The sequence below is a fragment of the Festucalex cinctus genome, chromosome 5 (assembly GCF_051991245.1).
Source record: "Festucalex cinctus isolate MCC-2025b chromosome 5, RoL_Fcin_1.0, whole genome shotgun sequence".
NCBI lineage: Eukaryota > Metazoa > Chordata > Actinopteri > Syngnathiformes > Syngnathidae > Festucalex > Festucalex cinctus.
The window spans coordinates 8,548,201-8,572,656 of NC_135415.1; the positions used below are offsets into that span (position 1 = coordinate 8,548,201).

At 38.3% G+C, this 24,456-nt stretch overlaps 3 protein-coding genes and 1 long non-coding RNA gene across 6 annotated transcripts in view; 2 read left to right on the forward strand and 2 right to left on the reverse strand.

The window, feature by feature from the left end:
- Positions 1-6,793: 6,793 nt before the first annotated feature.
- Positions 6,794-10,610, reverse strand: LOC144019666 (uncharacterized). 3 transcript variants are annotated; one of them, XR_013283739.1, is made up of 6 exons: positions 10,223-10,610; positions 9,871-9,905; positions 9,723-9,802; positions 9,405-9,528; positions 8,970-9,060; positions 6,794-8,833 (listed from the first exon to the last, which is right to left on the reverse strand). It is a non-coding gene; the product is annotated as an uncharacterized LOC144019666 (long non-coding RNA). The 3 variants fall into 3 exon arrangements; XR_013283738.1 differs by lacking the exon at positions 8,970-9,060 and having other exon boundaries at positions 10,223-10,603; XR_013283740.1 differs by lacking the exons at positions 8,970-9,060; positions 9,871-9,905 and having other exon boundaries at positions 9,405-9,802; positions 10,223-10,596.
- Positions 10,611-12,612: 2,002 nt separating this feature from the next.
- Positions 12,613-13,623, forward strand: LOC144019757 (dual specificity protein phosphatase 18). The gene has a single exon (XM_077523015.1). It carries the CDS (start codon positions 12,682-12,684, stop codon positions 13,225-13,227), a length of 546 nt encoding a protein of 181 aa, XP_077379141.1. The 5' UTR covers positions 12,613-12,681; the 3' UTR covers positions 13,228-13,623.
- Positions 13,529-18,677, reverse strand: tgoln2 (trans-golgi network protein 2). Its single transcript, XM_077523013.1, has 4 exons — positions 18,466-18,677; positions 15,527-16,380; positions 14,740-14,823; positions 13,529-14,671 (listed from the first exon to the last, which is right to left on the reverse strand). The coding sequence occupies exons 1-4, from the start codon at positions 18,518-18,520 to the stop codon at positions 14,666-14,668; spliced, it is 999 nt and encodes a 332-aa protein (XP_077379139.1). The 5' UTR covers positions 18,521-18,677; the 3' UTR covers positions 13,529-14,665.
- Positions 18,678-19,010: 333 nt separating this feature from the next.
- ube2d4 (ubiquitin conjugating enzyme E2 D4) overlaps positions 19,011-24,456 on the forward strand; it is an 80,242-nt gene continuing 74,796 nt past the window's right edge. The window contains exon 1 of the mRNA XM_077523017.1: positions 19,011-19,134. The gene's annotated coding sequence lies outside the window, so the exon portion shown is untranslated. The remainder of the gene's footprint in view (positions 19,135-24,456) is intronic.

Below are 24,456 nucleotides of genomic sequence, written 5' to 3' on the forward strand. Positions count from 1 at the left end.
TTTAGCCAAAATCAGATGAGGGTGAAATATTCCAAGTAAAACAAGAAAACGAGACCAGAAACATCTGTTATACAGCTGATGGGAATTTTTGAAGATGCTTCGAGAAACTGAGCGATTAAACATAAAGATGAGAAAAAGCCACAAGAATGCTGGAGCAGGAAGAAGAAACATTAGATTCAAAATGACTGGAGTGCATTAAAAATGATTCTATAGGTTTCTTGAGCCACAGCATACAGAGCTAATCTAAAGCACATTCCATTCATAAAATGTAATTTCACCATAGCACTGTGACCACTTGTCTTCTTGTCAAACGTGTACCATAAGTGGCTCATGAGTTCAGCACAACTGGGTAAATGTTGTCTAATTCAGATGTAAAGCCTTCTCAACAGCTAAAGTAACACAAAATAGGTTTACAGTACACAGACCACCAGCCCGCCCTGTCACTCCCACTGGCACAGTAATCAGGAGGAGAAGTGAGTGCTTAAGGAGTGTCAACAGAAACAAACCCAGTGCATGGTTTAGACCAGATTGAAGTGATAGCTCATTGCCAGTGACATAATGTAGATGAATGGTGGTGCAGTCCATCAGAGGAGGACGGCTGGCGTGAATGTGAGACTTGAGAAGAGGAGGGGTGTGACCCTCTTAGTGTCTTGGCTGCTAGTAGGGATCTCCTTACAATACACCTGTTAACAACACCAATCCCCCTTGTACCTACAGTAAAATGATCCTTTCGTCCAAAGCAAAAAGAAGGGAGCTAACAGTGAAGAAACTGAACATGAAAGAAGGAGAGAGGGGCAGAAGAGAGATGAAGAAAATGAGAGTAAGAAATGTTTGTTTGGTTTTGAAAAGACTCACACTTCCGGTCATGATGGATGTAATTAAGGCCGGGAGAGTGTAGCTCACGTACACGTTGTGACTAACACAAGAGGGACATCTAGTGGTACATATGTGAACTTGTCATATTCCTAAATAAAAAGGTGGGAATGTGTCCAAACGTTTTCTGCATGGATGTCAAACGTCACAAAGTCAGCTGTGATGAATTATTGTAGTATGTTACGACAATGTCACGAGAAGAAAAAAAAATGAAATTATTCTCTTCACATGAAAGAGAATATAGTATGCTTTGAACATGTTCTTTTATATAGCCTACAACATCTGCATGTCATTTTTTTTTATGTGCATCACATATGACCACCACATTTTGTTCTTGAGCGTGACGTAATGTATCTATCCCTGCCCGTTCTCTGTCTTTCCAATGAATAACTGGTGCATAACAATAGAAAGAAAAACTGTAAGATGCAGACAAAAGTGACAAGCATCTTAATAATTACCTTGCCTATTTATATCAGAAACAGTTTAAATATTTAATAATAGAAGACAAAATTGTGTTTTTTTCAGTGCATTTTTAACAACCTAATTTCACATGGGCTACACATCACAATAACAAATACAGCCATCATTTTTAAAACTTGGATGAAAATCATTAGTAGTCAATGACATGTCTGGAGCCAGCACATCATTAAACACCAGTGAGTCTGTTCCATTAGCAGCCAAGCATGACTATGCTGTAACACCGCTTCCACTATGTTTGACAGTTGATGTGGTATGCTTTAGATCATGACCTGTTACTTTTCATCTCTTATCATCTGATTTCGGCTTTATCTGTTCATACAGATCACTATATTGTTGTTGTTGTTTATAGATGTTTGTTGTTTTTTTTTGGGGGGGGGGGTTCATATAGTGGTAAACAATAGCGATTCGTCAACATGAGGGCACGGGTGCAGCCCTCCCGTATGGTATCTCTCATCGCCGATAGACTCAAGTTAAAACATCCAATATGGCTGACGTGTCTATGTGGTAGCCATATTGTATGTGGCTCAGCCAGGCTTTATTAGTTTTATTTTCATGTTCAACTCTGTGAAGTCTTCTGTGCACGTCACAATTAATGGTTCATATTATTTGTTGTGGTTTAACTTGAGGTGTTTCACAAGGTTATCTCCATACATGATCAACTCTCTACCACTCTACCATTGTGTCTCCAGAGACTGAGACCAAGTGACTGACTGACCAGGGTATGAGATAAGATGTCAATAGTTTAGCTATTTTCCACTTTACTTCTCTTAATATATAGCTACCTCAAATTACTGAAATATAAAAAGTACCAGTATTTTGATTTGAGAATCAATTTTAGAACATAAAGGTCGAAATTTCAGTATCAATCACTAACTTCAGACATAACGTATTGAAAACTCTCCATTGTAGTAGGGGCACAATTCAGTATTAGTCATGCAATGAATGTATTGTCTCTCTGTGATATGTGTGGTGCATGAACGGCTCTCTTTCCACAAGTGTTCAGATATGTTGCCTTTTTGTAACCACCAAACCATAAAGTATTTCTTTAATGACTATTTAAATCATAATTCATTTGACAATGAGTATTAAAAACGCACATGTATATAGGATGCCACTAGGTGAAATCACACATTTTTAAATGCAATGAGTTAAAAACAATAAACTCATATTCAAGACTTAAACACATCACTCCATCACTGCCTGCTCAGATGACAGATTACATACAAAGCCCTTTTTCTGTTCCCCATCTCAAATGTCTTTCTCACTCCCTCTTTTTTTCACTCTCAAACTGTGACTCTAACGAGTCACGTCCATCTAGCAATTATGATGAAATTAAAGCTATTTTCCATGGCTGATGTTTGCCCCGGTAATAACCACACCAAGATAGGCTTCATTCATTTAGCATTTTAGTTCAGCTCAATTCCTGTCGCATTAGCGAATGGAGCAAAATCAGAGTGTCACTCAGATATTCTGCTTAATGGTTCGGCAATGGCCCGGGCTTCTTTTTTTTCTTCTTCTTCTTTTCCTTTCGTGATCCTCCTAACCCTATCTTCCTGCCAATTACGCTGTTTAATCTATATGTAGATAATGGTGTCCAGGACCTCCCTGTTGAAATGTCAGGTGTGAAGAGGTTATTAGCTAACTTTTAATTACTGTCCATCATTCAGTAGCTCAGGACAGATTGGCTTTCTTTGACTGTTCGCTTATCTGGACTCTGAATGTTGGCTGCGAGAAGAGGTAAGAAAGACATTCAAAGAAGCACTAGGCTGTTGTGATATGCAGTCAGAGCTTCATATCACCATTTTCGCACTATTAACGGGGTTCAGCGTGCAGGGGAGAAGACGGTTTGACCAAGAACATCCTGTCTAATATGCATGCATTATAAAAAGCAGAAAGACGTGGATATGTATGCAAGCAATTTTGCATGAACATTCATCAGTAAGTTTGCTTTTAAGTTTTCCAAAATACTTATACTATATTAGGTTTTGTGGTTCAGCAAACTCTGAGCCATGTCATCCTCTGGAAGATTTGTTAGTCTCGGGAACCTGAAGCAGCTTTGGGACACAGATGGCCCTTTACATTGCCATTTTTTTTTTCATAGCCTTTTCTTCCTCTTCAAATGTTTAAAAAGTCTGCAAACCATTTTCTCAAACTCACCCTGCCCCTCTCTTAAAGACCCTATTGTACATTTCAAGACCCTCACCCTAACTCGCCGCTCTCGACTGCAACTCATGGTGAGGCCCACAATAACATGAGCGCCAGCCAGAATCTCTCAAAACTCTGACTCACTTTATAATGCATAGAACTATGTGCAATTATGAAAACACAATGTTTGTCTATATGTTAGCAGGCTACCTCCTAGTTTTTAGAAAAATATGCCATTTTTATTCTACGGTTGCAGGAACCGTTGTGGATCCCAGTATGTGTAAATGTTTGTTTTTCTTTTATAGCATACAGGGTAAATATTCTTCATTATGGAGAAGTAAATATTAGATTACCACATTTTGGGGCAGGAGGAGCAATTTAATCATTAGTTAAAAAATAAAAAAATAAAAATAACGCAGATCACATACAGTAAAACCATAAATTTTCTATAACACTTAACATGTACATAAAAATGTGTAAAATAAATAATAGTTTATTTGAACTTTTGAAATAATTCGCTGTGACGTACTTACAAATTCAGAAACAAGTGCATGCATCTTTTTCACCCTTGAACTACTTTTTAATGAATTTACTGTTTTAAACACGTATCACATTTTAATCGATCACCTACTCCAGCACCACTGAGTGTTACCACACCTACTTTTCTGGATTAAACATTAAAACATTTAGCTCACACTTTGACACGTCTACATCTAGTTCTTTCTTTACTTCTGTTTTAGTCCACATTCACCCAAGTATGTTTTCATAGACTGGAAAATGTTAAACCATTTAACTGAAAAAATCATTAAGTCGATTAATGCTTTTCATGCCAGACTACCTCCCTTTGAACTGGAGTGTGTGTGATATTTAAGACTTTAAGTGGAGTATTCTTTGAGGGGTATTGTGTGTGTTGGGACTGTGCTTGCAGCGCTGCCGTGAATTATGGATGACCCATGAAGACCCTGGGCCCCGCTACTCATACCTGAGGAAACCTCTGTCATCTGGTTCGCATCCAACTCACATTTTAGGAGTGGGGGAGTAGTGCTTGCTCATGGAACAAGTGAAGAATCAAGCAAAGCTGGTGCTGGGGTCAATGGGGGTGGGGGGGGATAATGACATTAGTTTGATAACTAGCATTGCATCTATGTATTGCAGTTGTACGATACACAGAGCCAGACTACAAAAAAGGAGGCATGCAAAGGGAGAGAAGTCAGTGATGGGACACATTAGTTAACATGTTTTTTTTTTAAGTCCTAAAAAATGGAATGGATAGTTATTATTATTATCATCATTATTATTATTATTATTATTATTATTATTATTATTATTATTATTATTATTATTATTATTATTATTATTATTATTAATGGTTCAAAATCAAAGCATGAATTAAAATCTCAACGTGATGCTGAGAGAGGTCTGGTTTAGCTCTGGCCCGTTACTACAATTAAAAAAACTTTATTGAAAATTGAACTAATCAGAGTATCAAGTTGTAGCTCTGCATCCAGGCTCACACTCAAATAGTTAGTTTCAAGTATTTACCATTTACTATGGCGACATCACAAGGTCCAAAAAATATTACCTCAGTCTTGTTATCATTAATAAGCCAAATATTTAAAGGTATCCTTTTCCTAATATCAACAGGAGGAATTTTGTCGCTTGAGTGGCATCCAAATGTGTGCGAAATGACAAGCCATGTTATTGGAGGATTGCCCCAAGAGGAAGAAGATATAAAGAAAATAAATGAGTCAAGAGAATGGAACCATGTGGCACTCCAGACCTAAGAGAGGTGACGAAGCCTAACGATAGATTTTCTACCTGTAGGGTGAACTCATTCCAAAGCACTGCCCTAGATGCCCACACAGTTCTATAGACAGGACAGGAGGATCTGATAGACCACTGTGTCAAAAGCAGCAACTAAATCTGGCAGAAACAAAACAACACAGTGACCAGAGTCTGTAGCTAAACATCCTCAGGAGTGCAGTCCAAATAAATAATGTGCTGAATTGGTTGATGTCCAGTTACACACAATAATCAGAAAAAAATGCTTAATTTTAACAGTCTCCACTATTCTCTGATAAACATGCCAACTGTGTCTAATATTTCACAAGACACCTGTAATTTGTCTTTCGTCCACGAGTCCTCACTGTGCTTTTGAATGCCATGCCGACGCCACAGTGTTGAACGTAGACTGACAAGTCAAAATGAGATGACAGTGATTAACATCCGCAATAGAGACAGAATATCAGTTGGGCTATAGCTGAACGTTGACTGAATGCAGCTGATAAGTGAGTAGCAGTGGAAGAATTTACAACTCAGAGCGTACGGTTTAGCCGTAGGAGTGTTGGAAATCAAAAACAACAAAACATATGGTCAAAAGACATCACATCACAAACATTCAAATTGGAAACCTTAAAAGCAAATCAAATTTGGCACCATAAACGGACTGTGCAATGAATAGAGTAAAAAAGGATTTGACATTATTTGGCTAACAGTATCGCTGGACAACAAACATGATATTTAAGTCACCTACAATTAAAACACGAGATGTAATGCATTCAATGTTAATAAATTCACTAGTTGTATGCCTACATATTATATTGACAAACTTAAAACGTAGAGGGAAGGGGAGGAAAAAACAATTCAATTAAAGCGCCAAGCACCCACAACGCTCGTCTAATTTGACATGGCTGCCCCCTCCTGGTGCATGGCAGCCAAGTATGGACTGCATTCTTTGAGAATGGATTCATCTGTTATGAATGAGCAGTGATCATGTGAAGTAATCATGCTTCAGTACGATTACAGCAATCATGCAACTCAATGTGTCATTTAGGATAATGGTGCGGTCGGACACTCCAAGCAAAATACATTATCGACTTCACATTGAGCACATAGAAGGGACGCTGTAAGGGGGAGAAAAGTGACAACGATTCAAGGGCTCGATCATGTATTTTCCATTTTTGGATATCCTTGGTGTGCAAAGTGTTTGTTTTGTTTTTGTTTTTATTTGTTAGGCAATAAACCCTTCATTATACTTGGTAATGCTTTTTCATAGCATTTTTGTTAATCAACAGACTTTATATGTCAAAAAAATAGAAAGAAAGAAAGAAAGAAAGAAAGAAAGAAAGAAAGAAAATGTATTAAATACATCTGCATATAATTGTTCTTTGCCACCACATGTGGATAGTGCACAGTTGCTTCACCATGGGGAGGTTCTGGGTTCTGTTGTCTGGTTGGGCCTTTCTGTGTGGAGTTTGCATATAATTAAATATAGCCATATAACACAACGCCAACAAATAGTAAATCTGTTTATTACGTAAAGCAAGAGCAATCTAAGTACAAAAAAGGGTCTGATAGATAGCGCTCGTCCATTTATCAAGCATATAAAAGACAATGTTAGAACATGATTGTTTAGTGTTTGTGCACATGTAAATTGTTTTGAGTGCTTTTACAGTGGCCACCCCAGTTAGTTTAAAGCAGGTGTGATTTGTAGCTGTACATGGAGATTCAAACTGCTGGAAATTGCTGTCTACATTCACTAATACATCACATGATAAGAACAGGAAATTTGTATTTACTGTAAGAGTTGTTGAAGAAAGATTAGATGGAAGCTTAAAGTTACACAACAGAGCCCCCCCTCCCCTTTTTTTTTATTCTCAGCTAAAATTAAATGTGCCATTATTTAGTGGTATAGTCGTGACAGCATTTTGCATCATAGTCTTGCTCTTAATTATTGCACAAAAATATTCTATAGGGTGACAAATCAGGGAGACAGACAGTATCTGTCTCACCCACTCACTCGTCTGTGCACACATTCAACCAAAGTACATTCAACCTTGTTAGCACGCTCAATATGTGATGCAACTATTCTCTTACATGACAGGACGATGACTGATTCAGTAATCAAGCTCAATCAAAGCTAGTTAGTGTCTTTGTTAGTTTGTTAGTTAATTAGTATGTTAGTTTGTTAGATATTTAAAGCTCTTTTGTTAGTATTTGTCCCATTTCCATGTTTATAGCTTGTGGAAAACTGTCCTGTTCGTTGCACAAATGAGCCCTCATTATAAGATAATTGTTGTAAATACAGGTCATGCTTTAAGGAAAAAGAATATTTTGATTTAAAAAATATGTAATGAAAAAAAAAAGTTATGCAGAGCACAGATGTTAGTACTTGGCAGCCGTGCCATTGTTAGTATCAGAGGGAGTTAGTAATGTTGCCCTTGGTGACAACAATTAAAAGCAGTCACCTGCGACGCTTGACCACACTGTACACACAAAGTCACGCACATTCTCAGATTTCAGCCTGAAGTGTGACACAAATGCAACATCGCATCAGTCATGAGATCTTTGTGGACTTTGTGGTCAAGTCAGGTTGATAAGCCACTTTCCTGCTTCCGGCTCATGCCATTCCCTCCCCAAATCTTGAAACCCGTCTTGATACACTCAGCCAGTGTTAATATTTGATGTCCTTGGTAATGATCAGCCTGAATAGGTCATAGAAGAGGGGTTGCAGGATCAAGAGAGAGGGTTTGTGTATGTTTGCGGCCATAAAAGCGGAGGGTTAGTCACTGACTGTGAGGTCAGCCAATAGCATTGAGTGGAAAGGTTAGTAGTCATCACACTGTTAGCAAGAATTAGTGTTGTTAGGGAGTTCATGTTAGTATAATCCAGACCTCTGTGAAAGTCTATTCGTCCATCAATGGCATTCTTATATTTTTAGGTTATTAGTATAGGTTTAATTTAGTAGCTAGGACAAAATGCCAAATAATTTATGACTATTTTGTCCAGAGTCTGGTGCATTCAGTAGCTAGATGTTTTAAAGTAAACATGCACACGGACACGAAAAGGCACAAAAATATTGCACATGCACACAGACGTGCGTTCACACACACACTCATACTTCAGTCAAATGCACGCAATACTTTGACACATTTTGAAAGTGTGGGGCAATTCTTAGGAGAAATATGTTTTTTAGGGGCATTTATATCAACTATAATTGTTATGAACTGTGAGCCATTCAATAATTAATGACTTCTGATGAATTCAGATGTGGTCTTGCAGCAGAAAGAGAGCGACTCCTAGGTAACCAAGGCAACATGGGGGAGGTCAGTGCACACAGCAGAACAAAAAAAAATGTGTTTGCAGCCACAGTGGCTTTTCCATGAGCCAGAACGTAGATCATAGCTTAAAATCGGATCTATTTCTCCTCCAAACAAAGAGAAAGGTAGAAATCTGATCCCTCAAATACATTGTTCACTGACACACAAAAGCATGAGAAGTTGATCCATCCTTTGAAGGCACAGGATAGCAGGTACTCGGTAGCTCTGGTGTCCCCCTGCAGGAGAAAATACATGACACTTTGTTATAAGTCCATTGAACCCCCGGAAAAAAAAAAAAGAAAAAGAAAAGGAAAGAGAATTCAACAAAATGTTTTTATTGTATGTGCCAGGTAACAACCAATCACAGCTCACCAGTTTTCTGAAGCTGAGTCATGATTGGTCGTTGAGCAACTACAGTATGATGTCATTTATAGTCGACACCAGATGGCAAAATGGCCGCCCCCTGAGATGGATTAAAAACGGTTGGATTTTGCTCCTTAATTCATATTCCTCAAACACAATATTAATCAGGATACTGTGTTTAGACTAGTGGGGCTGCATAAAACGTATTTTTGTAATGAAAATGTTGGGGGTTGTCTTAATTCCCTTTAAAGACATTTGTTGTACATAATCAAAATATGGACTGTTTTCAATGTTAGAATTCTCACTGCAATAGACAACATATGGCAAAACATCTGTCCTGTTCCAATCTACAATATATGCATTTAATATGCACATGCATAACAGAGTGAATGTAAGTGATAGTGAGGTGGGAAATTGATTTAAATCTACAGAGGCATTCTTTACCGTCAATGAGGCACCACCGGGTGAGTCATTCAAGCGATGTTATCAGCACAGGAGCACAATGTGTCCAAAGTGAGACCCAAACTGCTGTCTATCCGTGTAACTGGCAGGGACACACAACACAAAGCTGTAAAAAAAAAAAAAGCTACAAAAAACTGCAGTCCCCTCAAGCCACTCTGCAATTATACATAAATTAAGTTACACAAACAGCTACCAAAGCCAATGTTTATTGGGATCACATTTATTTAAATAGGTTAACATTGCCAGCTATAAAACGAGCCTCTCTCTTTGTTTTACAAATTGCAGTCTTGAGCACATAACCTTCTGCTGTTCCAGTAGCCTGAAGTGATGTCATGTCGACAATCCTTGAGGATGAATCCATAAATACCAGCACCTTCCTTCTAAAAAATAGCAAACATATAACAGCAATTATGCATGAATAAATAAAATTAAAATGGTTTATTTTTACCCTCAATATCGACCAGCATTTCTTTTTCCAGGAACCTGCAGTCAAATTGCTTGTGTTAAATTTAGGTCACTTAATTTGGCAATAAAAAAAAAAAACGCCTCGGGATAGGTTTATGGCATGAGAAGCAAAATGCTGTTATGATAAAATATAAACAAATCCATTGAAGTTTGACAACAATCATTGTCGCTACGAGCGCGACAGTAGCATCAAACTGCTCTGTATACAGTCACAGTGAACCTTGAAGATGTGTTATACAATTTAAGAAAAGACGAACCGAATTCACTGGCGCATGCAATACAATACAATTGTTTACAAATACATCATCACTAAATAGCATGGATCTTTTTCTTACCAGTCATCTGCAGGCTGCACATCTCCCACGACGTCGACATGCCTCTCATTAACGCGTCCAACATGACAACCGTGCATCATGTTGTTCGCTGCAGCAAAAGAGCGAGAAGGTCGCTCCTGCTCCGTGTTGAGCTGCAGAGCTGCTGCAAGCACAAGTGGGAGTGCCGGGAGCAGCTGCGCACAACCCAAAATTTGGAGCACTGGATAATGTGGATAAGTCCAGAAACAAAGGACCGTCCGTCTTGGCTGTGAGGGGCTGCGCCGACATTAATAAGTCAGTGGAGCCGCTCCCCAGCTGCTGCTACAGGTTTGTGCTCTTTTGTATGGACGCCCTTCTTCCGCCATCTGTTTCCCGGGCAACCGAAGACTGCCTGCGGGTATCAACACCCCCAGCCACCACCTCATGCAAACACTACTATTCTTGGTACAATTGTGCAGGAGTATAATCGGGCATTTGTGACACTGTTACACAAATGGACAAAATAGTGACAGAAATAACTTGAATCAACGAGTAATAAATTAAAATGTTATCGAACAGAAATTAGGCTTTTGATTTTTGGTTTAACATAACTGACCTTTTGCAAAAACAGAACGGATTTTCTCCCCAACTCTGGTGGTCTGGTAATGAGATCATTTAGCTTGCATTAACGCGGTTTATCTATTGATTTGTTTTAATGTTCTCAATTGTGGAGAGACCAGGAGGCAAGGACCAGGTGCAGAATCGATCACAAATTTATTGTACACAGGAAACTAAAAATCACCTTGCAGGGAAAAGTTCAACTCAGAAAAATACAAACACAAAATCACCACGAAGGGAAAAATTCACTAACACTACATACAGTAAGACACTAGAGGCTGGAGAACTGCTGGAGAGCAGAGCTGTGTGAAGCGACCGAGAGAGAAAATCATCTGGCAGGAGAAGAGAGTTGGAAACCGGCTTAACCCCGGGTTTTCACCGGATGCGGTTGCGGTGCGGTTGCGGTGCGGTCCGGCGACGCAAGCAATTACCCCGGGTTTTCACCGGATGCGGTTGCGGTGCGGTTGCGGTGCGGCCCGGCGACGCAAGCAATTACCCCGGGTTTTCACCGGATGCGGTTGCGGTGCGGTCCGGCGACGCAAGCAATTAGATTCCATTCATTCGAATGGTGCAGTTTACACCGCTTGCGGGTGCGTTGCGTGTCGACTGCGGAAGGCCTGCGGCGTGCCGCAAGCCTTCCGCAAGGATAGACCTATTTTCTATTTTTGCCGGACGCCGCAGCGGTAGGCCTCCGGCAAATGGCAAGCTAGCACAAAACACATCGAGCGGGACAGGAAGACCGAGGCAGTTTCAAAATAAATTTCCGGTTACCTTTCAGAATAAAACACTCGCCAGCTCCTATTTCGCAAGTTTTTCAGCAAAACGTGACGTGGGCGTCGCCGGGCCATGTGCTCATTCACGGTTTCGACACCAGCGAACATGGACGAGGAGAGGTTTATATTGGAGGTGGAAAACCACAAAATAATATATGACACGGCACATCCTTTTTATAAGGACTGTAATGTATTGTGAGTTTGATGTTCGCGATTGCTTGTTGTGCCCGTCTCGCTTGCCGTACTGAGCGGCAGCCGGACGCGGAAGACAGAAATAAAGAGTGGACCCGCACTGACCCGACTCTCGTTATTAATATACTTTACAAGGACAACCAAAAAAAGGATGCTGCATGGAATCTCATAGCAGAAGAAGAAGAAAAGGTTAAATCAAAAGAAGTCCACCTCTCTTTCTGCTTCTCTGTTGAGCACAGACTTTCTGTATGTTTGTCGTTGTGAAATGCCACATGATCGCGCGCGCGCGCGCGGTCCCGCGAGACACGTTGGGAAGTGGGCGGCGACGGAGCTGCTGGACCGCAGCTGTGCGGAGCCGGTGTGGATTGACAAAAAAATTGACCCGTCCGGAGCACGCAGTCAAGACGCACCGCACCGCAACCGCATCCGGTGAAAACCCGGGGTAAGAAGCCGGCTGATTGTTGATTTCCTGCAGGTGTGGCTGTACGAGCCCTGCTCTCCAGCAGCTCTGCCCCGCCTTTTTGTGCTGCCCTGGCTGAGAGAAAGAGTGAGGGAACAGACAAGTCAATACCCACAACAAAGTCCCCGAGTTCATAAAAAAAAAAAAAAAAAGGAAACTATTTTGTGTGCAGAAAATTGTATTTTTTTTGTGACAATTTATCAGAACATTATTATTTCCATGAAACTTAATTACAATTATTTTAGAGTTTGAGTTAAAGTTCTATTTTTACCTGAATATTATTATTATTTTTTAATGCCTTAAAATACGTATTTGACATCTCGCCCAGCTGGGGGCGACATCGTGCATAAATGTGGGCCCTTTTGGTTGTGTTACAACCGGAAGTAGAATGTACCATTACGTCTCTACTCCTGCATGGCTTGTTTGTTGACATTACTCAAAACGTAGTTTGACGAGTGATGCATCCCTCGGTCGTTACAGGTCTTTCTGGTTTGTGTCGAGTCACTGAACATCTTTATGTGAGCAACGGCAGAGCGGCGAGTCGTGCCTCTCTGGTGAGTGCGAACAACATAACATGCATCATCAACGTCACGGAGACCAAAAGCAGCAGTGCGGCTCATCACGGCGTGGAATATATCCACATTCCATTGTCAGACTCACCGTCCAGCCCCCTCGGGGACCATTTTGACGAGGTGGCTGATAAAATACAGCACGTAGCACAGAGAGGTGGTCGCACATTGGTGCACTGCAACGCGGGGGTGAGCCGCTCCGCTGCACTCTGCATGGCTTTTCTAGTCAAGCACCACGATGTGACTCTGGTGGAGGCTCACGCTAGGATCAAGACCTGTCGGCCCATAGCGAGGCCTAATAACGGTTTCTGGAAGCAGTTAATCCAGTATGAGAAGGAGCTTCGTGGTTCCACGTCTGTCCGGATGGTGTCCTCGTCCATGGGGGAGATCCCTCATATGTATGAAGAGGACGCCAGAAATATGATTCCACTCTGACAAATTGATGCTTATCGTGTGTATGAACTTTTCAGTGTCTTGACTGATAATCATTCTATGTATTCATTGTTAACATATATAGTGTACAATCTAAGATCTGCATTAAAACGTGTTCTTACGGGGAAAAAAAATGCTCCTGTTTTAATGGACGATATCAGAGAGTTTTACCAGAAGGTTGTGCAACATTGTCAAATGTTCTCAATTTAAAGCGGAAATAACCACAACCTACTTTATGATAAAGCGTCCCTTTGCTAGGTATATAATATGGGTGGAAGAGTGGGGTAAAAAAAAACATCACAGCTTTCAAGTACAAAACAAAACCCATTTATTTAGACAGCAGGATGTTTCAAACATTTTAGTCAGATATATTAAAATGACGCCTTTATAGAAACCGTACATGTTTTGACTTTTTCATTAATTATGACCACTGCCATTTGTAAATGTGTTCCTTTCAGTGGTGTCTTAACTGTACTGAAACAATTTTCCATTTGGCACACACGGGTAAAAACAATACATTATTTACCGCCATTATTCATACATTTTCTCCAAAAGTGCGCCCACATTTTAAGGAATACATCTGTTGGTCATCTTCCTTTTTAAAATAAATCAGTTGAATTTTCACTCAAAGCAACCAAGTGGGATGAATGTAGTGCCATTTACACGTGTTGCAAACAACAGAATAGTGGTTAAACATCCAATACAGAACCAATTCAAACTCACTTTCAGGAACTAGCTACCAATTCCAATGTTTGAAACTGTATAAATATTGTAATAACAAGGTACAGCACATAACTACATTTGTCAGTTATGAGACATTTATATTCAACCAAAAATGCATTAGGTGGCTTTTATGTCCAACGGAGTTTTGCTGGTTCCAGTCTTTTTGCTGTAAATGGTAAAAACGCCAAACCTTTAATTCACTTCTCAGCATAAAAGATACATATTGCAAAAGTTTTTTTGTTTTTTTTTTAATGATTTTATCAAATCTTTAATTCTTGGGAATAACTGGTATAACATAATTGAGCTGTCCATTTTAATAAATGTAGGTAGCTGTAGACCTTACAAATACTAAAATATTTTTTTACAGGGAGTCATAATGGCTTATTTGGCTCACAGTGCAATCATAACTGTACAAACAAAGCAAGTACGTAACATGGGAAAACAAAGCTTTCATCTGCGACTGAAATATCCTGAGTCGTGGTTTCTCATCATTAAAGTGGAATAAAGACACAGGTGCAAAAAACGCATGCATAACTATGACTATGTTTTACTCAATCTGTCAATAAGGCAACAGTGTAATCTGCATAGTCATGCAAGAAGCATCCAACTACAAAATAGAACAATGTCCACATGATCCAAAATGCAGGTCGGTTCAAATGCTCACTTCCTCTGACGCCATCCCACAGTGCATTCAGTGTCTCAAGGCAACAGCAACTGATTACAACTGAGGAAAAAAATATATATATTTAATCAAATTCAAAACCAAAGATGGATGCAAAAAATAAAACTTACATGCTGTTCCAATTTTTGGTAGTCTGTGGACTTTGGCCGACGAGCAGCTCTTGATCTCTTTCCTTCCAAAATAAAGGCAATTATCTGAGGGGGGGAAAAGAAAAACATTTTAGTTTTGGATAAAATGCCAGAGGTTGGAGACAGACCGAAAAGCTATTCATCTTAATATTTTTGGTTGTGTGAACTAATCACACCTGTTTTCTGTATATATTTAAAAAAAAAATGTCTTCCAAATTATTTGGCCAATGTTATTTTCCAAAATAATTAATGCTATTTACACAGACTATTCTTTTACCACCAGCAATGACATAGCTTCAATAATGATCAGGATTTCATTGAACAAAGCCATCACTAATTAAAATGATTTATTATTATTATTATTATTATTTTAACTTTACTCAAAATACTCTCTTATAAATCATTATACAGTCTTTAAGAATAAATGGCTACAGCTTAAGACTGAAATAAATATACCTATTTTTTGCATAACAATTTTTAAAAAATGCTATTTTGACACCCAAAATATCTACCCATCAAGAACCCCTCTGTGAACACCTCAACAAATCTCTCATCCACTGAAATGATAAATCTGCCCTTATCTCATTAGATGAGGACAGTTTTCCTCAAAGATTCTATTAAAAACCTCCAAATTAGTTGAGAATGTGAGCAGGAATGTTTTTAAACGTGTCCATTTACTGTAGTTGATTCAGATGTGATAAATCCAGTTGCAACTAAATAAATAGGAAAACGTGTTCATGAGAAAGATTTGGATAGGCCACGCACGTACCTTGCGCTTGTTGTGGTAAGCGATGTAAAGCACTGCAACCACTACTGCCATGGAGACAAGGTATGCAAAGAAATGACTACTTTCGACCTCGTCACTTCCATTAGGTTGATGGTTGACTCCTGTTTTATTGTCTTCATCTCCTCCAGATTTTGCATCATTGGCAGGTTTTTCCAGTTCTTGTGGCTTCTTTCCTTGCTTGCCTTCTGATGCATCCTCCCCTTTTGACTCGTCCTTTACAGATTTGCCTGATTTGTCCTCCTTTACAGACTTTCCTTCTGACGTGTCCTGCTTTACAGGCGCTTCTGGTTTTGCCTGTTCTTTTGAGTTCCCCTTTTCAGGCTCTCCTTCAGTTTGCTTCTTGGGATGGTCTTCTGATTTTACATCCTTATCTCCTCCCTCAATTTTTCCCTCCTGTGCAGGATCTACTTTCTCAGTGGTGGTCTCTCCTGGCGATTTCACTCCCTTTGCAGGCTTTCCTTCAGACTGTGAACCCTTTTCTAGCCCTGCTCCTGGTTTCTCCTCCTCAGTATGGTCACCTGACTTTGGCTCACTCGGGGTTTCTTCTTTTGTCTCGGAATCCCCTTGAGCTATTTTGTTCTTGGCGGCTTCTTCCGACGAATCTTTCCCATCCTCCTTACCGTCTTTAGGCTTCTGGTCTTTTGCGGGTACATTTTCATTCACCTTGTCAACTGTCTTTTTCTGTGTTGGAGTGTTAGGCTCTGGCTTTGTTTGGTCCTTTTTCTCAGGTGCATTCTGGACTCCACCATGTTGTACATTTTTCTCATCAGGGTTGACATTTTGATTGACTGATGGCCCAGAGTCATCTCCACCCTCCTTAGCAAGCAGTGGGGCTCCTGCGAAAAAGATTGGGGTTGAAAAAGACAGGGATTGTTCAAGTTCAATCATTTATTTCTCGAGTTATATCCTGGAGATCTCTAATAACTTACATAATGGCTTTTTTGCTCTTATCACTGACGCCAAAACAATATACCTCAATACACTGCCAACGATCAAAAATATTTACCGTACTTTAGAAGCCAGTCTGAAAGGATGTATTCACTGCATTTACATCGATGTCAGTGTTTCCAAATCAGGTCATTGCATAATCAGTTATATGTATATCATTCTTTTTTTTTTGTCCATAATTAAATAGTGCTTGTGAGTAATGCATTACCATTGTTTTAATTTTCAATACTTAGAGCAGCTATCAAGTGATGGAAACATTAACAATGTGTATGATTTTTGACTTGAGAGCTACTTCTTAGGCACTACCGCTATGTGAAGGTCTAGAAGTTTAACACATACTTCTCAAATGAAACATTAAAAAAAAAAAAAAGTTTCCTTTGATTATGTTTATTACTAATGAATAATATTCATAATAGTAGACACTGGCCAAGTTATTTATCACAATAATTATCAATAATGATTTAACATGGTAGTTACGGTAAATACATTTTCTAAAACTTAAGTTTTATATTTTCAGGTAATAATTTACGCAACATTCCTAGGAAATAATGTCCCATCACCGGTGAGCTATTTTTAACAGGCCAGTGGGCTACTCATGTGGTCCTTGGGGACCACCTACTATCCGTGGGAAGCATGTTGGTGACTCATCAGGGTCCTACATTAAAGGTATACTTGACTCATTGAGCCATTTTCAACAGTAAGAAGATAATATTGTCTATAATTAATGAGAGAATTTTATTATTTTTCATGAACAATTAATTCCTTTAAAAACTAATTTTGTATTTGCTGTCGACATCCCCTGTTCTGAGCAAACAGGTAATAGCCAATCATGGCTCAGTTTACTGACCAAACCCAGAAAACAGGTGATCCGTGATTGGTCGTTATCTATTTCCTTAGCACAGGTGATGTCATCTTCAGTCGACAGCAAGTGGCAAAATTTGCTTTTAAAGGTATTAATTGTAGCCTATATGAAACAAGGGCGGCACGGTGATGATTGGTTAGCACATCCGCCTCCCAGTTCTGAAGACTCTGGTTAGAGTCCAGGCTCCAGCCTTCCTGGGTGGAGTTTGCATGTTCTCCCCGTGTAAATTGATGTCTCAGTGGAAGTTCCGTGGTTGGAATCTGCCCTTTTATTTCTCTTTTGTGTCCCAAAATGATCTGTGCTTCGTTTTCATCATATCCAGTTTTTATTTGTTTTTTTGGCTGGATGCATCCTGGTATTTTCTTGAAGTTCATTCTTTATCTAAACCGCTTCATCCGAGAGATTACGATTGCATTACTTTTCCTAACACTTCAGATCTACTTTTGAGTACAGTTAACAGATTGTTGGCGTACAATTGGGATTAATTACCACATATAAAAGACCGTGACATCTTTAGTACAGTATGTATTATGTCACAAGTGGTATTTTATAAGACGCTTGCTTGCATCCATTTGGCTTACACATACCTGTGCTGCTCACAACGTAATAAATGCTATGATTAACCAATTAATTTATTTTAGGAAACTCAATCAGCCACCTCAAATTATAATGAACATACTCCTGTGTTCTCCAAAATACGTATCTATAATCTATGTGACGTTTTTGTTTGGTGATGTGATGTGTGACAGGAACGCACTGGACTGTCCAAATAAAGAAAGGTGGCCTACAGAGTAGCTTGATCAACGGCTAACATTTTACATCACAAGTTCGTATCTTAAAGAATTCCCTACAACTTCAATAATTGTTTTGTTTATTATTATTATTATTATTATTATCATTATTATTATTATTAATAATAATAATATATGATTTAGCTCGTTGTTATCGTGATTACAAAAGCAAAGCCATGGCCGTGAAACTGTTCAAAGGCAAATTCATAAAGCTGCCCTGCTGAGTTTACTTGCCAACACGGTTTACAAAAACATCAACCGGTTGAATCGATGGTAAACGGAAGAAGGTTTACATGTTAAAAGAAAAAAACGCTACTCACCTATCACCACGGATGAACAAACAACTGTAACACATGCCAGGAAAACAAACCTCATGGTGCTCGCAAAGGTAAGCAAACCACTGTAATTGATGGGTCACAGCTTTAATCTAATGTTCAAATCCGTGTTGACAAGTGGACAGTACGGCTTTGACAGCGTCATAGGTCTGCCTCCTTCTTCCGCGTATGTACCAGGCTCTTCTTCTGTGCGCCACATACGCAGCACATACCTACGCACGCACGCACGCAAAATGACATTACTGACATCTAGAGCTTGGAGGCAGGTTATGTAAATGATATAATTATATCCACCGCTAGATGTCACTGCTATAACGCGACCGCCATTTTGGACAGGGACGATGTCTTCAAGCAATGTCTCGTTGTTTCAAAGAGGAGTCTTATAAGTACATATATTAATTAAAGAAATATTATTTCCCCTCACATTTTTCTCGAATACTAAACGTGTTTCAATCCGCATTTTCTTTGTAGTTAATCTCAAAAGCCTACTGTAGTTTGTTTCAAAGCTTGCATTTTACTTCTGTTTTTAGGATTAGGGTTGCCATTGCTTTGGGAGAGCCTAAACGTTTGTCTGAGAATGCAGAATCACTCAGCAAAATGACTTACAAGCACATTGATAGTGTCCTCCCATGGTAAGCATCTGGAGAATATCAGGTGAGTCACCAGTCTTTAGGGTGTTCATTCATTCATTCCATTCATTAAGAGAGAGCGGATGGTCATAACAAAAAATTCAAATACCCTACATGACTATCTTATGAAACCCACAACCCCTAAACTATAAAGTGGATGTGCATACTATTGCCAAATGACAACCGTAAATGAAAAGTGTCAGTGTATGGGGTAAAATAAATTTTAAATTTTAGGCTATTACTAATAGGCATTTTATAAATGTATGCTTGTATGCTAGTTAATAAGAGACGAGATAAGATGGGTCTTCTAATGTTAATTTAAGGTGTTTTACATCTCAGCAGGTTGTCAGGGACCTTGGTTCTTGTAATGAATATGTCTTAATTGTGCTATTTGACATTTGAAAAGTCCAATAATCCCTCACATTCTTGACAAACATTAGAATTTCCATCTTTAAGGTCAAATAGGTATGAATAATACATTAACAAGGTACTTAAACTCACTGCCAGTTATACCTAACTTCACAAAAGCAGTAGCTGAATCTTGCTAAGCTCAGAATTGGTTACAGAAACAATCTATTCATTTCACTTCAGGAAGCCATGTTACGCAAATATAGCATCCTGTTATCAATACGAAAATAAGGTCAATGGAATAGGCCTTTTGATAAAGCCTAACGTGCATTTGTCATTTTTGCGGCATTTGTTGTGGATGTGTGTTGTTGGAATAAGGTGTAATGTTTCTCGGTTAATTCACTGGGTACAATATTATGCTGGAATGAATTTAAAATCAAGGCGACGGCTAAAAAATAATAATAATAAAAAAAAAAGCATGGTAAAAGATTTGAAGAATTCACCGAGTGATATTAAAAATCTTTTAAATATAAACTCCAGCTTTTATGACAGACACGGAGCACTGTAACGAGTGGACATATTAGTCATAGGCATATTTTATTGATTGTGGAGAATTGCAACCTAATAGTGACATGCTGCTTTAAAACCTAATACACAATACACAATCAACACAACATTTAAGAGGAAACCAATCCTTTTTCTTTTTTTTTGGACTATCATATGTTCTATGCAGCCCCATTAATCTAAATATGGTATTCTGGTTAATATTGTGTTAGTGGAATATGCGTTAAGAACAGCGCAGCTTCAGAAAACAGGTGAGCTGAGCAACATTGACGTTATCTTCAGTCGACAGCAAGTGGTAAAATGGCCGCCCCCTGAGATAGATAAAAATGGCTGGATTTTGCTGCATAACTCATATTCCACAAATTTTATATTAATTACAATGTCATGTTTAGACTAGTGAGGTCACATATAACATCATATTGTCAAGAAATGTTCAAGGTTGACTTCCACTTTAAATAAATGCAAGAATTACCAGGCCTTATGCAGGAATTGATTATAAAATGTGATGTCATCCTTGACCTCCACCATACTTACAGTTAGGATGTGTTTCATGGTGGTGTACTGTGCCTTTTTTGTCTCCACTGATAGCTTTGTGTGTTCCTTCCAACCAACTCAATATTGATTTTGTCTGTCCACACAATAGTTTGCCAGTAGTTCTTTTGCAAACTTCAAACTTGTAGCAACGTTTTTGGATGGCAGTGGCTTCCTACATGATCTCCTATTGCATGCATTTTTTTTTAGTGTTTTACTTTTTGTAGATTGGTCAACAAAGCTGTTTAGTAAGCATGTGCCGGATATTGCTTAGAGTCTTTGGCCGACATGTTAGGATTTTTCATCACGTCAGTGAACATTCTGTGCTGTGATAGCCACTATTAGGGAGAGTAGTAAATGTGCTGAACTTTAACAAGTCATGCACAATCAATTTGAAAATGAAAACAAGGCTTTTGGAAATGTTTGTGACCCTTTCTATCTTCACGCAAGTTGGCAATTTTTCATTATAGGTATTGTGAGAGCTCTTTTGTGCAAGGCATGGTTCACATCAGGCAATGCCTCTTCAGAATAGAACATCCATCCATCCATCCATTTTCTTGACCGCTTATTCCTCACAAGGGTCGCGGGGGTGCTGGCGCCTATCTCAGCTGGCTCTGGGCAGTAGGCGGGGGACACCCTGGACTGGTTGCCAACCAATCGCAGAGAATAGAACATTCGAAACTTTATTATTATTATTATTATTATTATTATTATTATTAGTATTATTATTAGTATTATTATTAGTATTATTATTATTATTATTATTATTATTATTATTATTATTATTAAATAGAGCATATAGCATCTTATAACAAAGACCTCCAATCTTGCCACATTGATTGGACTCTGGGTTGGCTCGCTCCTACGTCTATTTTCCCAGTTGTGTTTGGGAGCTTCTTGAGGTCCACTGAAACCAAAGTTGAAGTTTATGGTCATAATTCCAAAAGGTATGTTTGCAGGCTGCAGCAAATACAATACCACTCATCACTAAAAGAACACCATACGTACAGTAAAGCATGGTGGTGACAGCATCATGCATTGGGGCTGTTTTTCCTTAGATGGAACTGATGCCTTAGACAAGGGGGATGGGATTGTGGGGAAAAAAAAGAAATAAAACCTTCATGCCTCTGTGGGAAAGTTAAAAAAAAAAGTAAAGAAAAGCCTTTTTTTTTTAATTGTATGGATTCGGACAGATTGTAGGTCACATTAATGGTGGAAAAGTTCAGAAATTATTTACATAAGTTTAATTTATTAATTCACAAATATGAGACATTTGAACAAGGGTGTGTTGACTTTTTGTAGATGAAGACCGCATCCCATTTCATAACCAATGTATACAGAAGTCTGTGAATTCCAAATTGCAGGTGTCCTACTTGCACATCAGATTTAATTCACATCAACAATGTCTGCTTTTACAATTACAATAATGAACAGTTTGGTAGAGAAGTGTTTATTTATTTATTTTTTATTGTACTGTATGTTTAGCGGTATAAAACAGAGCATCATACTGTTACTGAGAGCTGTTTCTAATATTTATTGATTTTTTTTTTGACCTCTCATGTAGCTAAATATAGTAACCAAAATATTAAAAAGTCCTCTTGGTATCAAGTAGTACAGTTCTACTCAAGAACAAATTACAACCACCGCAGAACACCAGGCAGATAGTTTGAAACAGATATTGAATCTTTAAGTAGTGCAGTTGTACCCATTTTCAGATGAACAGCCTGAAATAACCAGCATATTTTGAGTTGCTTCTACTAATTACCTCTGGCAGCATACTCCATGTGTGGCCTTCGGGAGACATGAGTCGCTGGTTGTTTTGACATCTCGTTACCTATGATTTAAGTGACAGATTGTGAGGTTTAAGTGACAAGCTAAGAGTCAACTGCCAGGTTTCACGTTTCGGGAAAAATGGCCACAAAAAAAAGGTGTTAAGATTTATTATGGCTGGTATGTACCGACAACTAAACGTAGAGGATTGATAGTTTTTGTTGTGATTAGTTTTACAGGCTCTTTAGTTACCCCCACATTAGCATATAACTAGATCAATGAATTTTTCTTTTATAGAAACATCCTATTTGTGTTGTGTTTGGATGTGGATACAGAGACCACACTAATCCAATATTTATACAGCTAAAAACTTTAAAATTCAATGAATTGATGGAGTTTAACCGCCTTAAAATAATGTATAAAGCCCATCATGAAATATTACCTATTAACATTCAAATCAATTTTTATTTTATTTATTTTATTTCAAGGGAATGTGAGTACAAATTAAGAGGAACAAATATTTTTTTATTTGATCATTCCTGCCTAATGTCAATTATCATATATTACATAAATTTACACAAAAATAATATGGAAATTGCATCACCTATATGTAGCCGATCTTTTGAAATAAGATTTACTGTACAATGAATAGAACCAATGATCATAGACTAGCCTTAGCCTACAGAAGCATATGCCTCTGTGTTATAAAGTGGGGGAGCGGAAAAAAAAAAAAAAAAAAAAAAAATCGGAAAAAAAATCGAATCGTGACCCCAAAATCGAAATTTAAATCGAATCGTGGAGTTGGCGAATCGTGACACCCCTAATATATATATATATATATATATATATATATATATATATATATATATATATATATATATATATATATATATATATATATATATAATTTGTTACCATGAAAGCATCTTCACTGCGTACTGTCATTTATTTTGCGTTGATTATTATTATTATTATTATTATTATTATTATTATTATTTATTTATTTATTTATTTTCATCAGGGGCACATATAAATTTAAGTTCTTTCTGTCCCCTTTCATTTCTTTTTCAAAGAATGAAATAAATATTTTGAATTGAATCAATCACAGCCAATTCAAGGTCATCAATTATTCTTTTACATTAACAATGCTCAGTTTTAGCTGACTTTGTCCGAGAGAAATATTACTTTAGCAATATGGTTACTAACGTGGTTATAGTTAGTGTTAGTGTAGAACTGGGCTATACTGAGAGGTGTTTCTAGTGTAGGATATACATTTGCGACCCATGTAGGAAACTAGCACATTTCACACACCTTTCATGATGAAATAGTGCAATTCGACAATATTGTTAGATTAAATACTCTCTGACAGTGGGTTAACATATTTGTAACAGTTTTTTTTGTTTGTTTTTTAAATAATACTCTTGTTGGATCAATTAGATTGCATTGCAACGCGTTGTCTATATTATTTATTGCATTAACACCTGGTTGTGCTTTCATTGGCAACATAATTATTGGGCTGATTTTCCATCCATAATGTACCCCACTAGATATTACTGATGTATCCAAGTAAAGCTGTTGGGGGACATGAGTGTTTGCCCAGGTCAGTCCCCCTGCTCCGGCATAATTGGCCCATCTCTGCCATAACTCTTCATCTCCAAAGGCACCAAAAACTGTAACCTACCTAGTGTGTTTTTCACTAATTGAAATGCCTAATGAGGTCCCAAGAGCTACAGCCCATTACCTCTGAATTAATTAGAGCCTAAGCTGCTCGCCAAATGGTGAATAAAGATGCAGTAAAAGTGCAAGAGGAACAGGGATCCCGAGCAGGTTTCACTGTGCTGGGACAGTGCTGACCTCCTTTTTTGTCATTGATATGGGACACTATACGTTGAGAAGGAACAGATGTTCATTATTATTTTATTTGTGTTTACTTCAGGCTTAATTTTTTGTCAGCCTGGTTCGGGTTCTCATTATCCAATGTGGTTTGCTTAATTGTGCTTTATTAAACATTAAACTGTGTGGCGGCATCAGCAAGATTTTTATTTCGCCGTTCCCACTTTAGAGCTAAACAGACAATAATGTTCTAGACCGTTATTCAATTTAAGCGTGACTTTCATAAAACAACACTCTTCAA